This window comes from Chrysemys picta, chromosome 2 (assembly GCF_011386835.1).
Source record: "Chrysemys picta bellii isolate R12L10 chromosome 2, ASM1138683v2, whole genome shotgun sequence".
Lineage (NCBI taxonomy): Eukaryota > Metazoa > Chordata > Testudines > Emydidae > Chrysemys > Chrysemys picta.
This window is the reverse complement of record NC_088792.1, coordinates 82483163-82503711: the sequence shown is the minus strand read 5'-3', so window position 1 is coordinate 82503711 and position 20549 is coordinate 82483163. Positions and strand designations below refer to the sequence as shown.

The 20549-nt window shown below is 41.9% G+C and overlaps 1 protein-coding gene across 7 annotated transcripts in view; it reads left to right on the top strand.

Annotated features, from left to right (window-relative positions):
- CPNE4 (copine 4) overlaps positions 1–20549 on the top strand; it is a 326914-nt gene that overhangs the window by 177234 nt on the left and 129131 nt on the right. For all 7 annotated transcript variants that reach the window (XM_065583639.1, XM_065583641.1, XM_008171356.4 and 4 more), the window contains one exon: positions 16818–16997. In XM_065583639.1, the coding sequence (XP_065439711.1) occupies positions 16818–16997 (180 nt within the window). The remainder of the gene's footprint in view (positions 1–16817; positions 16998–20549) is intronic.

The following is a 20549-nucleotide window of genomic DNA, read 5'->3' as shown; positions in this document are numbered from 1 at the left end:
TAATTAATTAAGATGAGCAATTATCAGCAGAAGGGGAAAAAAACTTTTGTAGTGATAATCAGGATGGCCTATTTCAGACAGTTTGACAAGAAGGTGTGAGGATACTTAACATGAGGAAATAGATTCAATGTGTGTAATGGCTCAGCCATTCCCAGTTTCTATTCAAGCCTAAATTGATGGTATCTAGTTTGTATATTAATTCAAGTTCAGCAGTTTCTCCTTGGAGTCCTCACACCTTCTTGTCAAACTGTCTGAAATGGGCCATCCTGATTATCACTACAAAAGTTTTTTTTTCTCCTGCTGATAATTGCTCATCTTAATTAATTAGCCTCTTAGAGTTGGTAGGGCAACTCACACCTTTTCATGTTCTCTGTATGTGTATATATATCTTCTTACTATATGTTCCATTCTATGCATCCAATGAAGTGGGCTGTAGCCCACGAAAGCTTATGCTCAAATAAATTTGTTAGTCTCTAAGGTGCCACAAGTACTCCTGTTCTTTTTGCGGATACAGACTAACACGGCTGCTACTCTGAAACCTATCGAATTAGAGTATTACTCTAATGCCGTCCCATAACATCCTCCTTGTGCCCAGAAGGATGGACAAATTCTCCCATAACCCACTGGGAAAGAATCACAGAGTGGTTCAACTTACTGCAGTGCTAAGAACCATGGGATATTCCCCCAGAAGTCCTAGCAACACACACAGGGAACAGCAATTCAGGTAGGGGTTGTAGTATAGTGGCTCGCACCCGACGTAGGCTAACTTGGGTGCCAATCACTTGAGGTAACTCTGCAAGGAAGACATACCCTTAACTGCAAATGCATTACCCTGGCTGTACAACTGAGATTCCTTGATGATGGACTCTGGAAAAGAGACGCTTCCAAGCTCTGGCATGCTTCTAATTCTGTTTCTAAGACCAGCTGGGTGACAGTGTTTTCTTGTTTCAGTAGGAATATGGATTATATAGTGAATCAACAAATAACAAGGTGAAAGTAGAATTTAAAAAAAAAGTAAAAAAATCAAGCCAAACCGTGGAGAGTCCAACTGGAGCAAGTCTGCATCTGAGCTGGAATTTTCTTCCCCTTAAAGAGCTTAATGCTGGGTACACAAAGCATCCTGTGACTTTTTCATTTTGACATTAGTGTGCCTCTGTGTCTTAAAATATCTTAAAATATTCAGCTTGTCGGAAAATAGTAAACTAATAATATGTTGGTGAAAAAAATTAGTCTGTGTAGTTATTCATTGATAAAAATCTGCCCCCTTTGGCACAGAAATAAACAGCAAAATGGTCTCTCTCCCGCTACCATTGACTGCAAGTATTATAATGTGCCGCCAAATAAAAATGAAATTGAAAGCTCTGTCAATCAAGAACTGCAGCCCCAGGGAGCTTTCTTAAATCTTGGGAAAGATTAGATTAAAATACCCTATTTAAAAAGAACCCACAAATGTCTGCCTAGGATAGACAAATCCTGTCAATGACTGTGCTGCTAATTTGTTATTGTGGCTAATAGAACATGAAGCTATGCAGTGCAATGCATTATACCTCCATATCACCATCTGGAAGGATGCCACGAGATTCCACACTTGTCCCCTGCAAAGAATCAATGTGTCATAAAGACAAGCAGGGTGGAGGGTGAAGAGAGAATATACACTGAGGGGATATTGGATTGAAGCCCGACACATTAAATTGTCAGCAATACTAAGTGTTGTGTTTGAACATATGATCTTCATTTAAAATATTGTTATGTATATAAAGACTAACATCAATCCTAAGCACTTGGTTTTGGGGTTGTATAATTCATGCAACCTGAGGGGGAATCCAAAAGTATTAGATGAAAGACAGACACAGCTGAAGAAATTACAGGCGGGGGGTCAGAAAACCTTATCCTGCAAGTTGATGAGCATCCTCTGCTTTCATTGGTGTCCCAGTGATTGTGCAAATGAAATGATGTAATTTCAGCATGGAAGTGCCTTTGGTAAAGCCTGTGTGAGGTTTCTAAGCATACCCAGTGTGAGCTAGGCATTTCCAGAAGCCTAATCAGACTCCATCTGAGGAGAGTAGTCATGCAGTTAATAAAACTAGTGCGCTTTCTGTCCATCATTCTGCCTTGTGAGCGCTCATTACTTATATAGGGAGTGGCATTTTTTTGACACTCCTGCCATAGAGTGATTATGGTGATGTGTTTATACAAGACTTATAGAGAGATCAAAATTAATTAACAAGCTTTGGAAAGGCATTCTCTAAACCATGCTGAAAAAATGCGTTCCTCATAGCATCAACCAGATTCAATGTAGACTTTTTATGAGAGCACTATGGGCCCCATCCTGAGATGTGCACCCACAATTGCCACTGATATCAATTTTATAATTTTAGACATTTACTTAAGTATATTACTAAAGTTCATTAAGACACTTTGACACAATTACAAGTCCCGTATGAACACTCTATGGTATGGTATCATAATCATTGCTCCTCTCCTGCAGCGTTTAATGAGTGCCCAGGAGGTAGGTTGGTGAAAAAGAAAGTACAGTACTTTTATTACCAGCACCAACACTCAGCTCAGTCTTTTTGAAACATCTAGTTCACCCATGGCCTGCTCATCAATTTAACACAGGTACTAACACAGAGGGACAGGCCCACAACTGGGGTAAGTTGTAGTTGTCAGAGAAATCAGTGGAGCTGGGACAGTTTACAACAGCTGCGGAGGGAGAAGGAAGAGATTTTCAAAGGTACAAAGGGCAGTTAGGGGTCCTTACACCCCTTTGAAAATTTCCCCCACCAAGACGGAAATCACAGCATGTAACTATCATAGAAATGCCACTGATCCTTATTCTTACACTCTCCATCAGTTCACAATGGCTTCACTCACAGAGTACTAGTATAAGTTATATATGACACTCCAATTGAACTATAATCCATTCAAGCAGGCACCATTCACACATCGCAGGCCAGTTGCATTGTTGTTGTTTGCTATAGTTTCCTCAATTCATCTTAACTGTTCGAGATAGGAACCTGGGATAATTTACAGTATATACATAGAACAAATTCTCTGGGATGTGCAGGCTACCAGACAGATTTGCCCTGTATTCCCTTAGTTTTAAAAAGATCTTTTTTCTGGAGGAAGGAGGGGTTCAGAAGGATTTGATACAATATATTTCAGCTGACTCAAAAACAAAGTAATGCATAATTACAACAACAACTGTGCTGAAAGGCACTTTAAGCGTTACTGCTATGTAGCTCCCAAGACTGCATAAGAAGTCAGAAGTTTCTCTGCTGCTGTAACCCACACACCTCCTGAGTGTGGTGTTCTGTCCCATCTAGTGGCACCGGGACCACTCAGAGAGATTAATGAGTCTGTTCTACAGCCTCAGCTAAGAGCCATATGGCTTTTAGCTCATGCAGTAGAGGCTCATGCATTTAGCTCCAAAGTTCCCAGGTTCAATCCTGCCTGCTGACAACCGAGGTCTGTCAGTGTTACACTGAGTCACTCTAAGTTCTCCAGTGCTAGAATAACTGCATAAAAATGCAAAATAAATACTGCTGACTCACACTGACAGGCAGATCTTGTGAGCTTCAATGAGGACCAAAGTGGATTTGGATCCTCTCTCTGGAGCAGAGGGAACTAAGGGCTGGCACGAGGAAGGGCCACTGGGAAAGCCAAAGGAATATCCACATTCAGGGGGAGAATTTAGACTTAGGTTTATATTTTTGTTATTGGCATTATTAAGAAAACCCTGGGAAGTGGCTAAGTTTGGATTTGTTGGGGTTTGTTTGGACTCTTCAAAGCAGGGTGGGAACCCCACCTACAAATACCACCATTGTAGAAACTTAGAAGAAGAAGAAGAAGACAAAATGAGCATTAAATTAACACACTTATGTATACACACATCTAATCTGCATACATCAGCTATTTTCTTTAGTTTTGATCTTCTCTTGCAAGGAATGCCTTCATTTTATTCAAATAGTCCTGGGATTTAGAGGCCTCTGTCTACCACCACAAACCCCTGCTTTGGCTGGAATGATAATTTTTAGCCACTGAATGGGCTGGAATAAAAGCAAGCAGATTAAAATCTTTGCTGTATTTGAAGGACTGTTCCACAATCTCCTTGGTTCTCTGATCATTTCCTTGATCATGTTACTGATGAGATTTTATCTGCATCTGTCTGTGCTGGAGGCATAACACACTGGGACATATTCTGCCCTCAGTGACATCTGGACAGGTCCAGTGGGGTTGCACGAGTGTAACTGTGGGCACTATTTTCTGTCTTCTCCTGCCCCCTCTCCCCTTTTTTTGTTTGTTTGTTTATAGATGCCTGGAAGGTATTTTGTTAGCTCTAAGTATTGAGAGATAATGGCCCCAGGATCACAGTGCACAGCGCCTAGTACAGACATTTTATTGGAAACTACTTCAACAAAATACATCTTCAGGTGCCAAGTGAGCTTGATGCGCGAATCAATATTCCGTCCTGCATCAAGTGCTGCTACAGCAAGAAAAGGTAGTCAAGGTTAAAAAGAAAGATATCTCTGAATTATCCAGTGTACTTTGGCCAAGATTTCAAAAGTGACTAGTTATTTGGGGTGCCCAGATTGAGATACCTTTAAAGGGGTCTGATTTCTGAAAGTTCTGAGCACCTTCCCTCTGAAGGTCAGGCCTCTTTAAAGTGTCAAGGTCAGCACCCAAACTATCATATACCCTTTAAAAAAATCTTTACCTATACAATTTTGGAATCCGGTTATAAGATGAGCTATGTGTGTTTACTGGGTTTGATGTGGAACCAGCTCTCCTCTTAGCCATTGATGCTATCTGGACATGAAGAAGCAACTAAAGATCCAGCTAGACCTTGGGGATGAATCAAAGTGACAAAAGGTTTATATTAGCTCCCTCAATCTAGGGAGCTAATATAAACTCCACTATTTTCTCCAGCCTAGCAACATTGTCTCTTTGTCATCTGGACTGGCCATGTGATAGTCAATACAGAAAGGATGCACAAGCTCTGATCCAAGCATGATCGTATACATTGATCTATATAGCTACATACATAATCCCCATCACCATAGTATTAGTAGCTTTTTTACATATGTTTAACACAATGGGGATCTGATCTCAGTTGTGGGTTCTAAGTGCTATCATTATATAATAATGAATAATTATTAAATATTTAATAATTAAAACAATTTCTGGAAGGTAGTTGAAAGCCTGCTCTTGTTCTGTATTTGGTGGATTTGATAAGGTGCTTGTAACTTGCTAGGAGTATTCCATAGCCCAATGTACTTATTCCTACAGTGCAAAGTGGCAAAGAGAATCAGCAATGTAACATGCAGAGAACTAGTTGTAGGCGACTGAATGTGTGAAGTAATGTTATGAATCTGATGCTAATGGAACAGGAAATGTTAGGGTTACTTTAAATTTTTAGGATAAAAACCTGGAGCTATTCAAGTCAATTGCAAAACTCCTAATGACTCCAATAGGGCCAGAATGTCACCCTTAGCGTCGTAATAGATTGACAGAGAGAAAAATGACAATCAAGATGAGACAAGGCCTTGACTGTAAGAATGGGGTCTACAAAGTAGACCTTTTCTGCTAGCAAGATGTTAAAAAGGAAATCTGTGGCATTTTCATTGAACAGCAAACTCGCAAAAATATTGACAAGGCTGTAGAAACATCTAAGCTGAGTCAGACTCACAACAATAGTGGCAAGTCAATAGAAACTTCTGTGCTAACTATGAAGAATGGAGATATCGACAGCATAACAATAAAAAAAAATCCAAAATGTTGTTTCTGAGCAAGGCAAAAGGCACAAAAAATGGTTTCTCACGTCTTCATTTCAGATCCTTCACTTTATATTAGAACTACATAAAGCCAGATTTTTTCCCCATCTATTGCTCTTATGTTATAATGAAGTGTAATGCGTCTTACAGCAGCTACAGTACCTTGGATATTCCAGCCAGCTATGATGAGATAGTTACAGAACAGTTGAATACACTTGAAAGGCACTGCTTCTCTTGAGAGTATCAGGCAACTAATGATTATGCTAGAGCATCCGCTCAGCATAAGCCCAGGTCTTCTCAGCAGAGGCTGATTAAATGGCCTGCAGAGTGAAAAGTACGTGGTTGTTTTTTGTGTGTGAGATAGTAGTAATAGCCTCATTTTAGAAATGTGTACGTGTAATGTGGGAATGTATGTAATATTTTATTGTTACATTTAACATTCTGAGCTCTGCTGGAGAAGAGATGGTGAAAACATGGACTGGACAGAAGAGAGGTTTATGCTCATGTATGTGGTGATTATTTCTCTTTAACTGAGTGATTGAACAGTTTGTCAAGTGAGACTAAGGTCCCATATATCCTAGCAGCTACAGTAGAGTCTTGGGATGTGCTTGTCCGTGGACTTGTTTACAAAGATATAGGGTAAATGCAGCCTAACCATCCTCATATCCAAGTTGAAAACGTAGGGCTACATTTTCAAGCAACTAGCCATTTTGGTGCCTCAATTTTTGGGTGCCTAACTTCAGACCCCATAAAGATTTTGAGATGGTAGCTGTTCAGCACTGTCTGTAAATCAAGACCCCATTCCGGGCACTCAGAAAGTGAAAGAAGAATAATCTTTACTCTCACTCCACTGTCTGTCTTGTATATTTGAGGCACAGACTGTGTTTTCCCATGTGTTTGTACAATGCTTAGTACAGTGGGGTGTCCTTATTCTGACTTGTACCTTTGGGCGGTACTTAGTATAAATATTAAATAAGTAAAATGAATTATCTGTAGATATTTTGAGGTCATTCACAGTGAACGGTTCATTTCCAGCCTGTCTACAGCCCAAAGCTTTTGTGGTAGTAATAACAAGCTTTGCAATCTTTAGGCTACGGAAGCGTTAAAGATATATTGGCTTCTCTTCGCTATTTCCAAACATCAATTAACATGAAAACAAGAGCTATACAGTAGGGTAACCTTTTCAACGACTCTTCATTTGTGGACTAGAGATGAGGCGGTGTGAAAGCACTGTTAATAAAAAAACATACTCATGAGCCATCAAGCGAAGTGTAAATTGTTTTACACTTGTATCAGAATTTTGCATCAGATACTGTATCAGGAAAAGTTTCAGTCTTGTTAAAATTCAAATGACCTAAAAATAATACCACCCCTTCATCCCCAGACATTTTATCATCCCCCCTGATAAATGTGATTTGCATGATTGAATCAATATTTTTAGAATGGCTTTCAGTGAAAATTTAGCCCTTTATTTTATTCTCGTCTATAAAATATACTGAGAAAAATGTGCTTAACGAATGGACTGCGTCTTGCTGAAAAGATACAGGCTGATAAAGTTTCCAAAGAGCACGCTATAGGGCTAGTGCTCACATTCTGTCTTTTCTTAATGGGATTTGCATGTTTACAACCCCACCCTCCCCTCTGCCACTGGTATTATTTTTTAAACCTATAAGTAAATGCAAGGCTCTTACAAGGTGCCAGTATTTCAGTCCTGCAGACCAAAGCTTTATCCTTGTTCATGAGACAGGTACCAACCTTAGAGAGACAAACTGGGTGAGGCAATATCTTTTATTGGACCAACTTCTGTTGGTGAGAGAGACATATTTTCAAGCTTACCCCCAGATCTCTTCTTCAGGTCTGGAAACAACAATGGAAAGTATAAACCTTATCAGCCGAGGGCAAGTTTCTCCACACTATCCTGCCAATGTGATTTAAATTTGACCTGAAAGACTCTTCCATAGGGGTAAGAAGGCAGTTCAGATACTACAGACATTCATCTCTTAGCCTCTCCACTGAGACTACCAACAAAGGCGTCAGTTAGTGCCCGTTGAGATAATGGTGCGTTTGTTAGTGACATGGATACATGTTTACTAGGGACTGAATGGAGAACACACAGGCCATCAAACAGCTGTCACTAGTGTCCCTAGTCCCAGTTACCTGCAACTAACCTGTGTGAAATTTTAATGCATGACCTACAGGTGAAAAGCTTCACATCTTAAGTAATCCCCTCAGCAGTCCAGCTCCCCAAGCCCAGGGGCACTTAGAAAAAGCTGTAGCTATAATCATATTAGGGTCTGGGATGTTAGTCATCAGTGCCAGCTGTCTGAACCAGCTCTTGTTGTTTTCTCTTGCTTGAATTGGCTTTCATTTCCAGCTGTTAATTGTAGGGGAGATGAAAGATCCCCCCTCTAACAGCTCCTTCACCCTTCCTTTTCTGCTTCTGGCTGAGAGCAGTGAGTGCAAAGCTATATAAGCAAAATTATGGAAAGAAAAACTTATATTTTAAAAAAAATCTTTTTTAAATTTTAAAGCAAAGTACAAATTTAAAGGGAAATCTCTCTCTAGCAGGAACCAGCAGCATAGCATTCTTTCCCCGTTGAACTGATCTAATTCTTATCACAATAATTCTATCTCATATGCTTGCTACTTCTCAGGATTTCATATGGAGGGTATGAAGGATGTGGGGGGTGCCTGTATTGTTTTACTAATATTGTATGTTCATCTGTCTGTTTTATTGTGTTTACGTTGGTTGCTATATGATTACACAGAGGTTAATTCCTCCAGGACTGGTTTGCAGGAAGACAGGAAAGTGGACAAATGCTTCTGATAGCTGCACATGCACTGATAATTAAAGAACAGTGCAGAGAGAACTGTTTGGAAGTCCATCCCTGAGCAGACCTGGTTGGGGTGCTCAAAGGAGCTTTGAGGGGGTTAGAAAGGTGTCAGCAGTTGAAGAGCAAGGGAGAGAGGGAGACAGAGACCGCAGGTTATCCCCCCGCAAGATTGGGGTACATGGGATAAAGTAGGCCTATCTAAGCTTTAGGTAAAATAGAAGTGCATAAGGTTATCTTGCAGGGCACCCTAATTCAGTTGGACTTGCTGAGCAATCAGGGTTGGTACACACAGTGCTGTACCCTAGGACCCGGTCAGCTAGTGGGGTTGCACTCAGACTGAGAGGAATACAGTGAGCAGTTAATCCCAAACATGTGACAGACTAGGTTTAGTGATTGTGCTAGCAGCTGTAGCATTGTTTTCTTTGAGATAAATTTTAGCAACAGGCAGAGCAGGCATATAGCTGCCGTTAATTTCTTTTGAAAATTTATCCCACCCTTATACATTGTTATACATGCAATGTCTTGTTTGATAGTAGCCCAAAATAGCAGGTGGCACAAGCGTTCGGGTCCAACAGATCTTAAGGCTACAGGCATGACCCTATCTTTAAGAAGTAGGGTTGTCAGGTGTCCAGTTTGCTACTGAGACACCTGGCGGCTCCAGTCAGCACCTCTGACTGGGCCGTTAAGTCTGGTTGGCAGCACAGCAGGGCAGGCAGGCTCCCTGCCCAGCTCTGCGCAGCTCCCAGCAAGTGGCCGGCATGTCTGGCTCCTAGGTGAAGGGGCATCCAGGGGCTCTGAGCACTGCCCCCGCCCTCAGGCGCCGCCCCAAGTGCCAGCTCCACAGCTCCCATTGACCAAGAACCTCAGCTAATGGGAGCTGAGGGGGTGACACCAGCGGGCAGGGGCAGTGCGTGAAGCTCCCGGCCACCCTTCCGCCTAAGAGCCGGAGGGACATGTCACCGCTTCCCAGGAGCCACCTGAGGTCAGCACCACCTAGAGTGCACACCTTGACCTCCCTCTCACACCCCCTATGAGAGCCTGTAAACTAGTTTCCCTCACCTTTTCCTACTGGTTGAGCAATCATTAAAAGAACTTTCATATTTTGAAATTAAACCTACCCACTAGGATACTTCACTTGGAAAATAATAGATTCCCCAATGGCTCTAGTTAATGACAATCTTGCATTTATATAGCACCTTTCATGCCAAAGGATCCCAAAGTGATTGGAATATATATACTTGAATCACTTCGCCCATCACTGTTTCTCTAGCGTGGAACGCAGCTGCTGTCTAATGGTGCACAGCTACACTACACAACAGTCAAAGCCAGGAAGTGACGAAGAATGCTGAAGAATTTCTGAGCTGAGGGACACTGCGGGCCTTTCCAAACCAGGCACAGCATAATTGTGAAATATGCTGACAAAGTTAAACCAGAGACAAGTTAGACTAATGGGGTTGATGCTATTGTAAAATGCTGACTGCCGAGAGGAGCTGGCAGCTCATGAATAATTCTATAGCTTGTGGTGTTATTGACATTGCTTCTCTCCATATAGATTTCTTGCATAATGCAATGTTCTGACATGCTGGCATGATGTATCATCTCAATAACATGGAAAGCCTGGGAAATTCAGAAAAATGGGCTTTATTGTAATATAATATATGCCAAGGGAAGGATTTCAGTGAACCACAGGCCTGAAAAAGCAAATGTTTTCCTTTTGCAATTGACACTCGGATTCTTATTGTCTCTGTGTCCAGCCACATGCCTCCATTTGCATGCAGTGCATTCCCTTGAACAGTCTCTTTTTAGCTCTGCCCTTGAACACTTAGGCCTAAATCCTGCTGTTTTCTGCACTGACACAAGGAAAGAGGAAAGGGAACTATTTCCCCACATCCCTGTGGCAGCATACTAGTGCTGATGAGAGAGAGCCAGGGAAGATTTCTTAGGCCTTGTCTACACTAAAGGGAAAAGTCAATCTAAGCTGTGCAATTTGAGTTATGTGAATAGTGTAACTCAAATTGACGAAGCTTAGATCTACTTACGGCAGAGTCCACACTACGCAATGTCGACTCCCCTTACTCTTCTTGATCGGGTGGAGTACAGGAGTTGACGGGAGAGCTATTGGTGGTTGATTTAGTGGGTCTTCACTAGACCCGCTAAATCGACCATCGATGCATCGATCGCCACAGCCTCAATCCTCCAGTAAGTGTAGACAAGCCTGTTTAGATACTAGCTGAAGAGGTCTTACATACTCATGAGAGAGTCCCTTTGAGATGGACAATTTGTTAAGCAGTATGCTTGCCATTAACTTGATGGATAATTTATACATTTACAAGGAGTTGGTTTAGTAGATTAAATTCAAGAAAACTTTGGGTGGAGGAAAGGGTTTAAAGATGTTTTGGATGTTTTCACTGAGTTGGTGCACGGTTGTGAGAAAGGACCATTCATCTACAAGCGGATCAGATCACTTTCAGTTCAGAAGAAACCCAAATGATTGGTTGTGAGTAGAGCTGAGTGAATTTTTTTTTTTGGCGAATAGTTTATTAACCAAAAAGTCAGTTTTGGTCCACCCAAAACTATATGCGAATGTAACACAAATTCACCTAGTTTGGGCCAAATGTTTTTTCCCCCAGGATTTAGGCACCATTTACCAAATGTAGAGTGCAGGATGTTGTCTCTCCCTTTATAGCCTTTAGCCCAGTGGTTAGTGCACTCATCTTTTTCAATCCCATCGGTAGGGATTTGAACTTGGGTCTCTCCTACGTGGTAGAAGAGTATCCCAACCCCTCAGTTACAGGATAGCCTGGGGTGGCTTTTTCTCACTCTCTTCTGTGGAAGGTGTTCCCCTTGAATTGCTTGATATTCATTGGGCCAGAGAAAGAGAATTAGAATGACTCTATAGCCCAGTGGTTAGGGCACTCCCCTTAGAGGTGAGAGAGACAAATCTTTTCATGTCACTGCTCCAAGGACTATTTAATTATTTATACATGGTGGGAGAGACTGAGAGAGCCCTACACTTGGATATCCCATAACCCAGAGGCTAGGGACCTCTCCTGCAATATGGGACTCCCGTCTCCAAATTCTTTGTCCATGTCAGGCAAAGGGTGGGGGAGTTGAACCTGGGTCTCTCACATCCTGGGTGAATGCCCGACCTACTGGGCAAAAGGTAATAAGGAAGGCTTCTCTAGCTCTTCCTCCTTTCACTGCTACCATTTTGTGAATCAAGGCCCTTCATTTACTTCGCTTTCATGTTAAAAACTGTCCATAAACTAAACAATTTTGACAACTTTTTTCAAATTGCTGATTTTTTTAATTTTAATTTTATTTTATTTTGAACTTTTGGATTAGGTTTGGGTCAAACCATTTGTGTTCTTTCAGAACTGCCAGTGAATCAAAAAAAATCAGTTATTCGCCCAGCTCTAGTTGTGAGTTTCTCTACTTCAAACATTAGGTCAAATTCATGTCATTGAACTGACTGACAGCCTCAGAGATGGAGTCTTTTATGGCTATGTGAGTCATTTGAATTCAGATCCCTTTGGCAGTGAGTTGAGACTGAAAGTTATCGCAATCTAAAGACGGCTTGATAGCCTGTGTGAAGATATTTGGTGGTCTCTCTCTGTTCAGTGATTAGGGGATAGTGTGCATGAAACAGTTTGCACCATCATTCTTTGGCAATCTAGGCCAGTGGTTCTCAATCAGGTGTATATGTACCATGGGGGTACACACAGCTCTTCCAGGGGGTACATCAACTCTTCTAGATATTTTCCTAGTTTTACAACAGGCTCCATAAAAAGCATTAGTGAAGTTCGTACAAACTAAAATTTCATACAGACAATGACTTGTTTATATTGCTCTATCTACTATACACTGAAATGTAAGTACAATATTTATATTCCAATTGATTTATTTTATAATTATATGGTAAAAATGAGAAAATAAGCAATTTTTCAGTAATAGTGTACTGTGATACTTTTGTATTTTTTATGTCTGATATTGTAAGTAAGTAGTTTTTAAGTAAGGTGAAACTTGGGGATACACAAGACAAATCCGACTCCTGAAAGGGGTACAGTAGTCTGGAAAGGTTGAGAGCCATGGATCTAAGCAAAGAGATCAAGAATGAAATGAACGAGGAGATTGAGCCTCTCTCCTCTAGTGGTGGTAGTACACCACTGTACTCTCTGTAGTACTGCAAGGTACATGGGCAGGGCCATGCGAGGATATTGCGGTGGTATTGGTAATGGTGCAATTGTTTGATAAATATATTAATTAATTAAAGGATTTCTGTCTCCAGAGCTGTTAATCTGGCACGTTTCATAAGCACAAATAATTCAGAGCATTAAAATAAATCTGTGTTACCATAGACTCCTTGTCAAGGTTCAGGGCAGCTGCACTTGTGTTCCTCCTCTGGGGTCCATCAAGGACACTGACTCATAGGCTTCTGGCTCCCAGCCATCACCTCTCTTGGACAGAGACACGCACCTCTCTCCCTCCTGACTGGGGTATTTCCAGGCTGCACAGCTCCCTGCCTACACTGTGAATTCTCGAGCAAGGCAGACTGCCGAAACGGGCCTGCTTTGCTTTCTCCTCAGAAGCTATGAACAGCGTAATTTCCCACAGTGTAAAGTACCACACAGCTTTTTCCTAAGCAAGCACATGTATCCGTAAGGTGAAAGCATTACAGAGAAAACACATTAAAGCAATAAAAGAAACCTACACTCATGGTAATAAGCATACCAAAGATAACCCAAACCCCAAAGGGTTTTTTCTGTGTCTACAAATTCATAACATCGTTTGCTCAGAACCAGGACCCCCAGCTGCTGCTTTATTCAGTTTGGGCCTTTGATCTTGGGAACGGATGATCAGCAATCAGTGGGTTTCTTCTCAGGGCGGAGCTTCAAAAGGTTGGGTCTAGAGATGAGAATTTGCATTCCCCTCCTCCCACGTATTTCCTAGGAAACACACTCAACTACAAGTTTGCTTTTATCTGGCATATCATTTAAAAGAGTCCTTAGAAACTCATACCACTTACCAGGGTTTACATTAGTCAGGTTTCCTCCCTACACATGTTACATACAATCCCTCAATCATACATAAACAATTGCATTTTTAATACAATGAACTCATAAAATACTTAAACTTAATTCAATAAGGTTTGTCCCGGATATTGCAAGAAATTGCCATATCTGTCATACTCCTCACTTTTTTTTATTCTTCATGCTTTTGATTTACTGTACTCTTTTTATATCTTTACTGATTGCCACTTCTTGAGCTAATATGGCATTTTCTCTCTGGGAGCTTAAGCAAGCATTTGCCGTTTTGCCCATTACAGATGTTGTTCACCAAGGATTAGACAAAGGAACCCATCACTCTTCCCTAAGAGATAGAATCTGTCACTTCTGTTGTCTAATGAGTGACTGACATGCCCATGTCTACCTCATTTTCTAATTGGTTCCTTTAATCTTACAGAATTATTAGTTTTTTTCGGGACTAGGCCAAAGTGTGTGGCAAATAGAAATTGTTCCATTGCTTGCTGTGTAACCAATAATGCAGCAGAATGAAAAGCAGCAAAAACTACTTCTAAGATTAGAAACCAGCTACTATATTTGTAGGCGTGTGTGGCAGGCCAGGGATAATACCCCTTTAAAGCCCTGCCAAAATGCTGGCTACAGCCTGCTCTCTGGCCAGTAGGCCAGGTGTAGAGATGCAGGTACTCAGCAGGGAGCCCAGCTGCAAGCCCTAACGAGGGCTGGTTCAGATGAACATGCTGGGCTAAGTCGTGACAGCTGGGCTGGGGCAGGAGAGGGCTATGAAAGCCCTGGGCAAACCTCAGTGGGCAGGCTAGCCTGGGAGGGGACAGGAGGGCAGTATTTATGTCTCCTTGCCAACAAGGATGCCTCAAGGGCCAGGAGACCCTGGGGAGGGTCTGTGGGGCACTAACTGTTGGAGGATCTGGGAACTGCACAAGCACTGTAAATAAAGACACGGGTGACCCAACAAAAGGAGGAGTGAACACTTTGTATTATACCAGCCTAAACACAGGGTGCAGGCACAAAAGTGGGAGAGCCTGCGCCGACCCTGTGACAATGTGTTTAAAGTACTTTCTGAAAACTCTTATGGAAACACAGCAATACATTTTGATCTGATACACCTCTACCTCGATATAATGCTGTCCTCGGGAGCCAAAAAATCTTACCGCGTTATAGGTGAAACCATGTTATATGGAACTTGCTGTGATCCACCGGCGTGCGCAGCCCTGCCCTCCCAGAGCACTGCTTTACTGTGTTATATCTGAATTCGTGTTATATCGGGTCGCGTTATATCGAGGTAGAGGTGTGGTTTCTTGCACAATTTTAGGGAATGGGGCAGGGGCATGAGCATCCCTCAGACACTCTCAGTATGTGATTGACTAGTGAGAAAAATAGGGATACATTTTATATATTACTCTCCAAGAGCCTGATTCTTCCAGCCCTTACTCATGCAAGTAATTCCAAGTGAATATCTTTAAAAGCTTTCCCCTTTCCCCCACCCATTTAATTTTTCTGTGTGACTTTGTTGGTTTGAAAATGCTAAACTGATAGCACTGGAGAGTGAAATCCTTTAACTGTCTACAGAACAGTTGATCTAGGTAGCAGCAGTGTATGTTACTACAAATATGAATTTTATTATGTATCTTTACAGACCATGGCCTCTCTGCTGAGATCAGGTGTTTAATTTTCCCTATGTGTGTGTGTGTGTGAGAGAGAGAGAGTTAAAAGTTACACAGTGGTTGGTGAAGAGCAGCAGTCAGTATTCTTCTTCTTATCTTTGTTACATGAGAGCACAAAGTTAGGAAGCAACGGGCAAAGGTGATAACATACCCATTAGACTAAGTCCCCCTTCCTTTTATTCTTTAAAAAAACCTGTGAATATAAAGCCACCTAGTGAAGTAATAAAGTTCAAGGTTAAAGGAACACTGCAAAGATAAAAATGATAGCTTTTTGAAAGTCCTGACCAGTGGATAGAAAAGCCAACTTCATCCTGGGTGTAGCTCCATTAACTACAATGGAGTTGCACTGAAGATGTATTTAGAGTATAGACCCTAATTTACTTTTCACTGTGCTGTTTGTTAATTCATTGCATTTCATTCAGCATGCACTGCTCTCTTTCACTCACTGTGTCTGGTCAATTTCATGTTCTCATGCATTTCTGAGTTTGACTACTGAGAGCACTGTGACTCCTCACAGATGCAATGCATCTCTCTACCATTACCTTTCCTTTATCTGTTTATTCACTCGTTGAGTATTGCCTAGAACTTAAACTGTGAGCTCTCTGGTACTGGCTTAGCATTATTTCTTACAAATACACCTAGTTCAACAGGGCCCTAATTCTCTTTTGGAAACTGTCTTATAAAAACAGAAACAATAAATAGTAATGTGTCATTGTCTTTGGGTTTCCAAGAGTATAGGAAATTTCTTAAATCTACCTCACTCCTGTTTTCACATGAGAACACTGCTATTAACATTAGGGAGTTGCACACTTGGTAGCTTGTATGGGCTGAGCTTATTGCACTCGCCAAGGGCTCCTTGCATCCCTCCATTCTCCCCCAGAAGCTCCCTGTTTGCCACACTCCCATCCCCCTCTAGTTAAGGGACTCCATGCAACCCCAATCTCCCCATGGCAGGGAATCCTGTGTGCCATCCATTCTGCCTGTCTCCCATTTCTGGGCCCCCCATTCTTTTCCCCATGCCAGTGGCTCTTTGTTCACCCTCATTCCCACTTCCCCTTATGCCCTACAGTACACTCTTCTGCCCCAACGGTAGGGGATCTGTGTATCCCCACACTTACCTTCCCCCATTCCAGGGTCCTCCAATGTCCCCCCACCCATTGGGGTTCCGGGTGCTCCCAGTCCCCTCATACCAGGATTTGATCGGATGTGACGTTCAAAAGTTATGTTACAAAAGACAGATAATCTGACAGACAGACAAACAGAGAAATACCATTGAGTTGCATGTAAAGCCTCACAAGCTCAGCCAATTAGCTTATTAAATCTTTTTTTTTAAATAAAAGCCAACCACATTTTGTATCTAAACTACTGTCTCTTTAAAGATTCTTCATTCACATAATTTTGTTTTTTAATTTCGCTTTCAGTTTGGTTCATGTTGTAGCCCATTACTGACAGAGCAAGAAGTCACTGAGGTAAATTCTCATAGGGTTTTTTTTTTTCTTTTGGCAGGTTGACAGGACAGAAGTGATTCGAACCTGTATAAATCCAATCTTCTCCAAGTTATTTACAGTGGACTTCTACTTTGAAGAGGTTCAGCGGCTACGGTTTGAAGTCCATGACATTAGCAGCAACCACAATGGCTTGAAAGATGCAGATTTTCTTGGTGGCATGGAATGCACTCTTGGACAAGTAAGTGTCTCCCTCTTCTCTCCTCCCCCGCCCCGTTCCCCCACTTCTGTTAGTATTGATACTAAATATATTGCTTTGCTGAAAGACCCATTGAGTGAAATTCATCAGATGCGTTAAAATCATTCTCCTTCACCACTTTGGTGCTTTATACGGGACTAATACACAGAGAGGTGTTGTTGATTTGAACCTTCTTCAGGTGCACTTGGGACATATGAGACAACGACGCTTGATCCACCAGCAATTTGCCTTTTAAGTTAAGGGCCCAGTTCTGCCTCACATAAATTGAGCAGTACTGCATTGCTTAAGTAGCCTCATTAAAATTAGTGACACTGCTTTGGGAGTAAACTATTACCCATATGATTACATGGCACATACAGCAAAGATTTAGGAACCTACTTAACTTTGCTCACATGGGTGAGTAAATGGGACTGTTAGCTTGCTTATAGTAAAGCAGGTGGATAAATGTTGTCAGAATTGGGGCCCACATAAGTCAGGGTGGCAGAATCAGTCCTATATGAGCAATACATATTGTGCTAGTGCCTGCTTATGTAAAAGGAGACAGGGTTTATTTCTAAATGTCAGGCTTTTTGCTCTGAAGGGTTGAGGTATATTGGATCCCAGCTTTATTCCTGATAACAATACTAAGGACTGTCTTAGTCTTGTTAAGTCGTCATGCACCAGCTAAACTGAATGTAATTGAACATTTTGTGGTTAGGAGTAACATATCCTACGGTGAGAGCTGGCAAGGAGCTTTGTGAACCTCTGGGTTGGATTACACTTTGCAACGCTTCCACTTAAACTTGTAACAGGAACATTATTGTTTTCCACAGAAGAAGCAACTGCTTTCACTACCCTCCCTCCCCAAGAATTCCTCCTTGTCCTCCTTATTGTTGTTCAGGAAAAGCAGGAGCAATTGAAGATTGCTCTCAGGAAGCTTGGATCACAGAGGCATCCTTTGAATCTCAAGGAGGCTAGAAGGAATAGTTTGTCAGAAAAATCCAAATGATTACCTGAAGAAGAGCTCTGTGTAAGCGCCAAAGCTTCTCTCTTTCCCCAACAGAAGTTGGTCAAATAAAAGATATGCCTTGCCCACCTTGTCTGTGATTACAGGCAGTTTTATCTACAGCACCATCAGTACGGCTACGATTTTGTCATGGAGGTCACGGAAGTCATGGAATCCATGATTTCCAAAGACCTCTGTGTCTTTAGCACCAGCAGCTGGGAGCTGCAGGGTCCCGCCACCTCCCACAGTGGCAGGGAGCTGTGAGGTACCCCTGCCGCCTGAGGCAGCGAGCCCCCAAGCTCCAAGCCGCCATGGGCATTGGGGGTACCCTGCAGCTTCCAGCCACGGTGGGTTGGGGGGATCCCTGCAGCTCCCCGGCCGTGGTGGTGGGGCAGGGAGACCCTCACAGCTCCCCACCTCTGGGGGGGGGAGGCGGAAGGGGGACCTTGAAGTTCTGAGCTCCCTAGGGTGGTGGGGGCCCCGGAGCTTCCAGCCACCTGGCAGCTAACCAGCCCCTTACCATTATATCATGGATATTTTTAGTAAAAGTCAGGGACAGATCATGGGCTTCTGTGAATTTTTCTTTATTGCCCGTGACTTATCCATGGCTTTTACTAAAAATATCCATGACAAAATCTTAGCCTTAACCATCAGCAATGTGCTGGAGGCAGCTCTCAGGAGCCCCTTGTTAAAAATCTATCACCAAACTCGAGGGAGGATTGGGTTGATTTCCCTGCTTTGGATACTGCTATATCATCCCTGCCAAACATGACTTCTTTTGCGGGGGTCATAAAAAATACTTCTGAGAGAGCAAATGTGTTTCTTTTCGAATGGTCGAGACTACACCAAGTGGCAGGAACTTTCAAAATGGGTCCAATGGGACAGCTAAACCTGTTATAATTTACAGTAGCCTTGTGAATGCTCTAAATTATACCAGGGTTGTTTTGGTCCCAGGATCAAGAAAAAGGAGCCCCCTCCCTTCTTCCCCCCTTCTCCTCAGCTGCACAGCACAGCTGAGTATTTGGCCCTATAAATGTTTGGTAAGATATAAAAGAAAGGTTTTATAGGAAGGAAAGGCTTCTCATTGGTTTTATAAAACACAAATGTATAGATTTGTAGTTTTGGTAGATTACCAGGGATGGATGGGTAATTAGGATCTTTAAAATGCACGATAAACCATGTGCTTTTTGGCAGTGCTCTTGAGGGCATATTGTGGTCTCAGTCAAAGAAAAGGAGCTGTTTATAGAGAGGAAAGAAAAATCTAGAAAATAATGTATTAAATGTTTTTTCGTAATTGGTTTTAAAATGCAAAAACCTCATTGCTGCTGCCATTCGCAAAAACATGCCCTTATAATGATTCTGCCTCTATAAATAACACACAGCTGGCTTGGTTGTGGTATAATTTTACTGTTAATGGTAACCAAGAAAAAATAATAACATGGAATCTGACCCCAGAAATGTAGCTTTGAAGTTTTTGATAACATAGCTAGGCAGTTTATGTTTTTAAATTTTGCATAAGTCATCAACGCTTTTAAAAATATGATATTAGCAGTGGAATTGACACCCAAATGCAGCTAAATATGAGACCAGGATTGAAAATCTTGCAACAGAGATTCTACATACGGCACTTACTCCAACACTTAGCAGTTTTCTGTAATTACTGTATTTTGTAGGATGATAATGGGATGGCTGCTGTTCTTCAGCTAACTTTGACATGAATTTGTTGCTACACTGCAATTTAATGGGTGCATAAAACGTTATGACTTTTTGTGCCTGTCTATCAATTCAGTTTCTTTCCCATCAAAAATAGGAGATGTTATATGAAACATAGGATAGACTTTGGATTCTTAGACATAATCTAAAAGACTGAGGGTTTTTTCATAAATATGCCATGTTTCCTTCTTTTGTTCCAGGTAGAGGTTGACCAAAAAGAAATAAACCATTACCTGAATCTGTGTTTAGATTATCTTTTACATGTGCACTAAACCTGCACTTTGAGATTAATCCCTGTAATACCCCCTTCCAAAAGCATGATCTATCGGAATAATGTTAGTCAAAGATGATAGATGATGATTTAGCTCATTTGGGAAGGCAGTGGTATGGACAACATGCTCTAACCAGACAAAAGTGGGTCTCTCTTCAGAGATACTCAGATCTTTGTGAGGGACCTCTCTTCTATGGCACACAGCCTGCAACCAGGGCTTAATTTGTAATGAAAGGTGCTGGGGCTCAAGCAATTAGGTGTTGGGGCTCAAGCAATTTTTTTACGTTCATAACTGATGCAGAAAGCCTAAGAGTGCCAGAGCTATGAACTCCCAAGCCTAATGGTTCTGGGGCTCAGCCCTGGCAAGCCATGGCACAAATTAAGCACTGCCTGCAACCATATTACCAACAGATGTGATGTTGTCAGATGTTATAGAACAAAACCAATGTTGGGCCTCGGATGGAAGGCTTGGAAAATCCAAGTACTTCAGGAAGTGAGGCTGGTAGCATTCTTCTCCGTGATTCAGCGGTGAACCAATATCCCCACGCAGTGATGAGGGCAATGA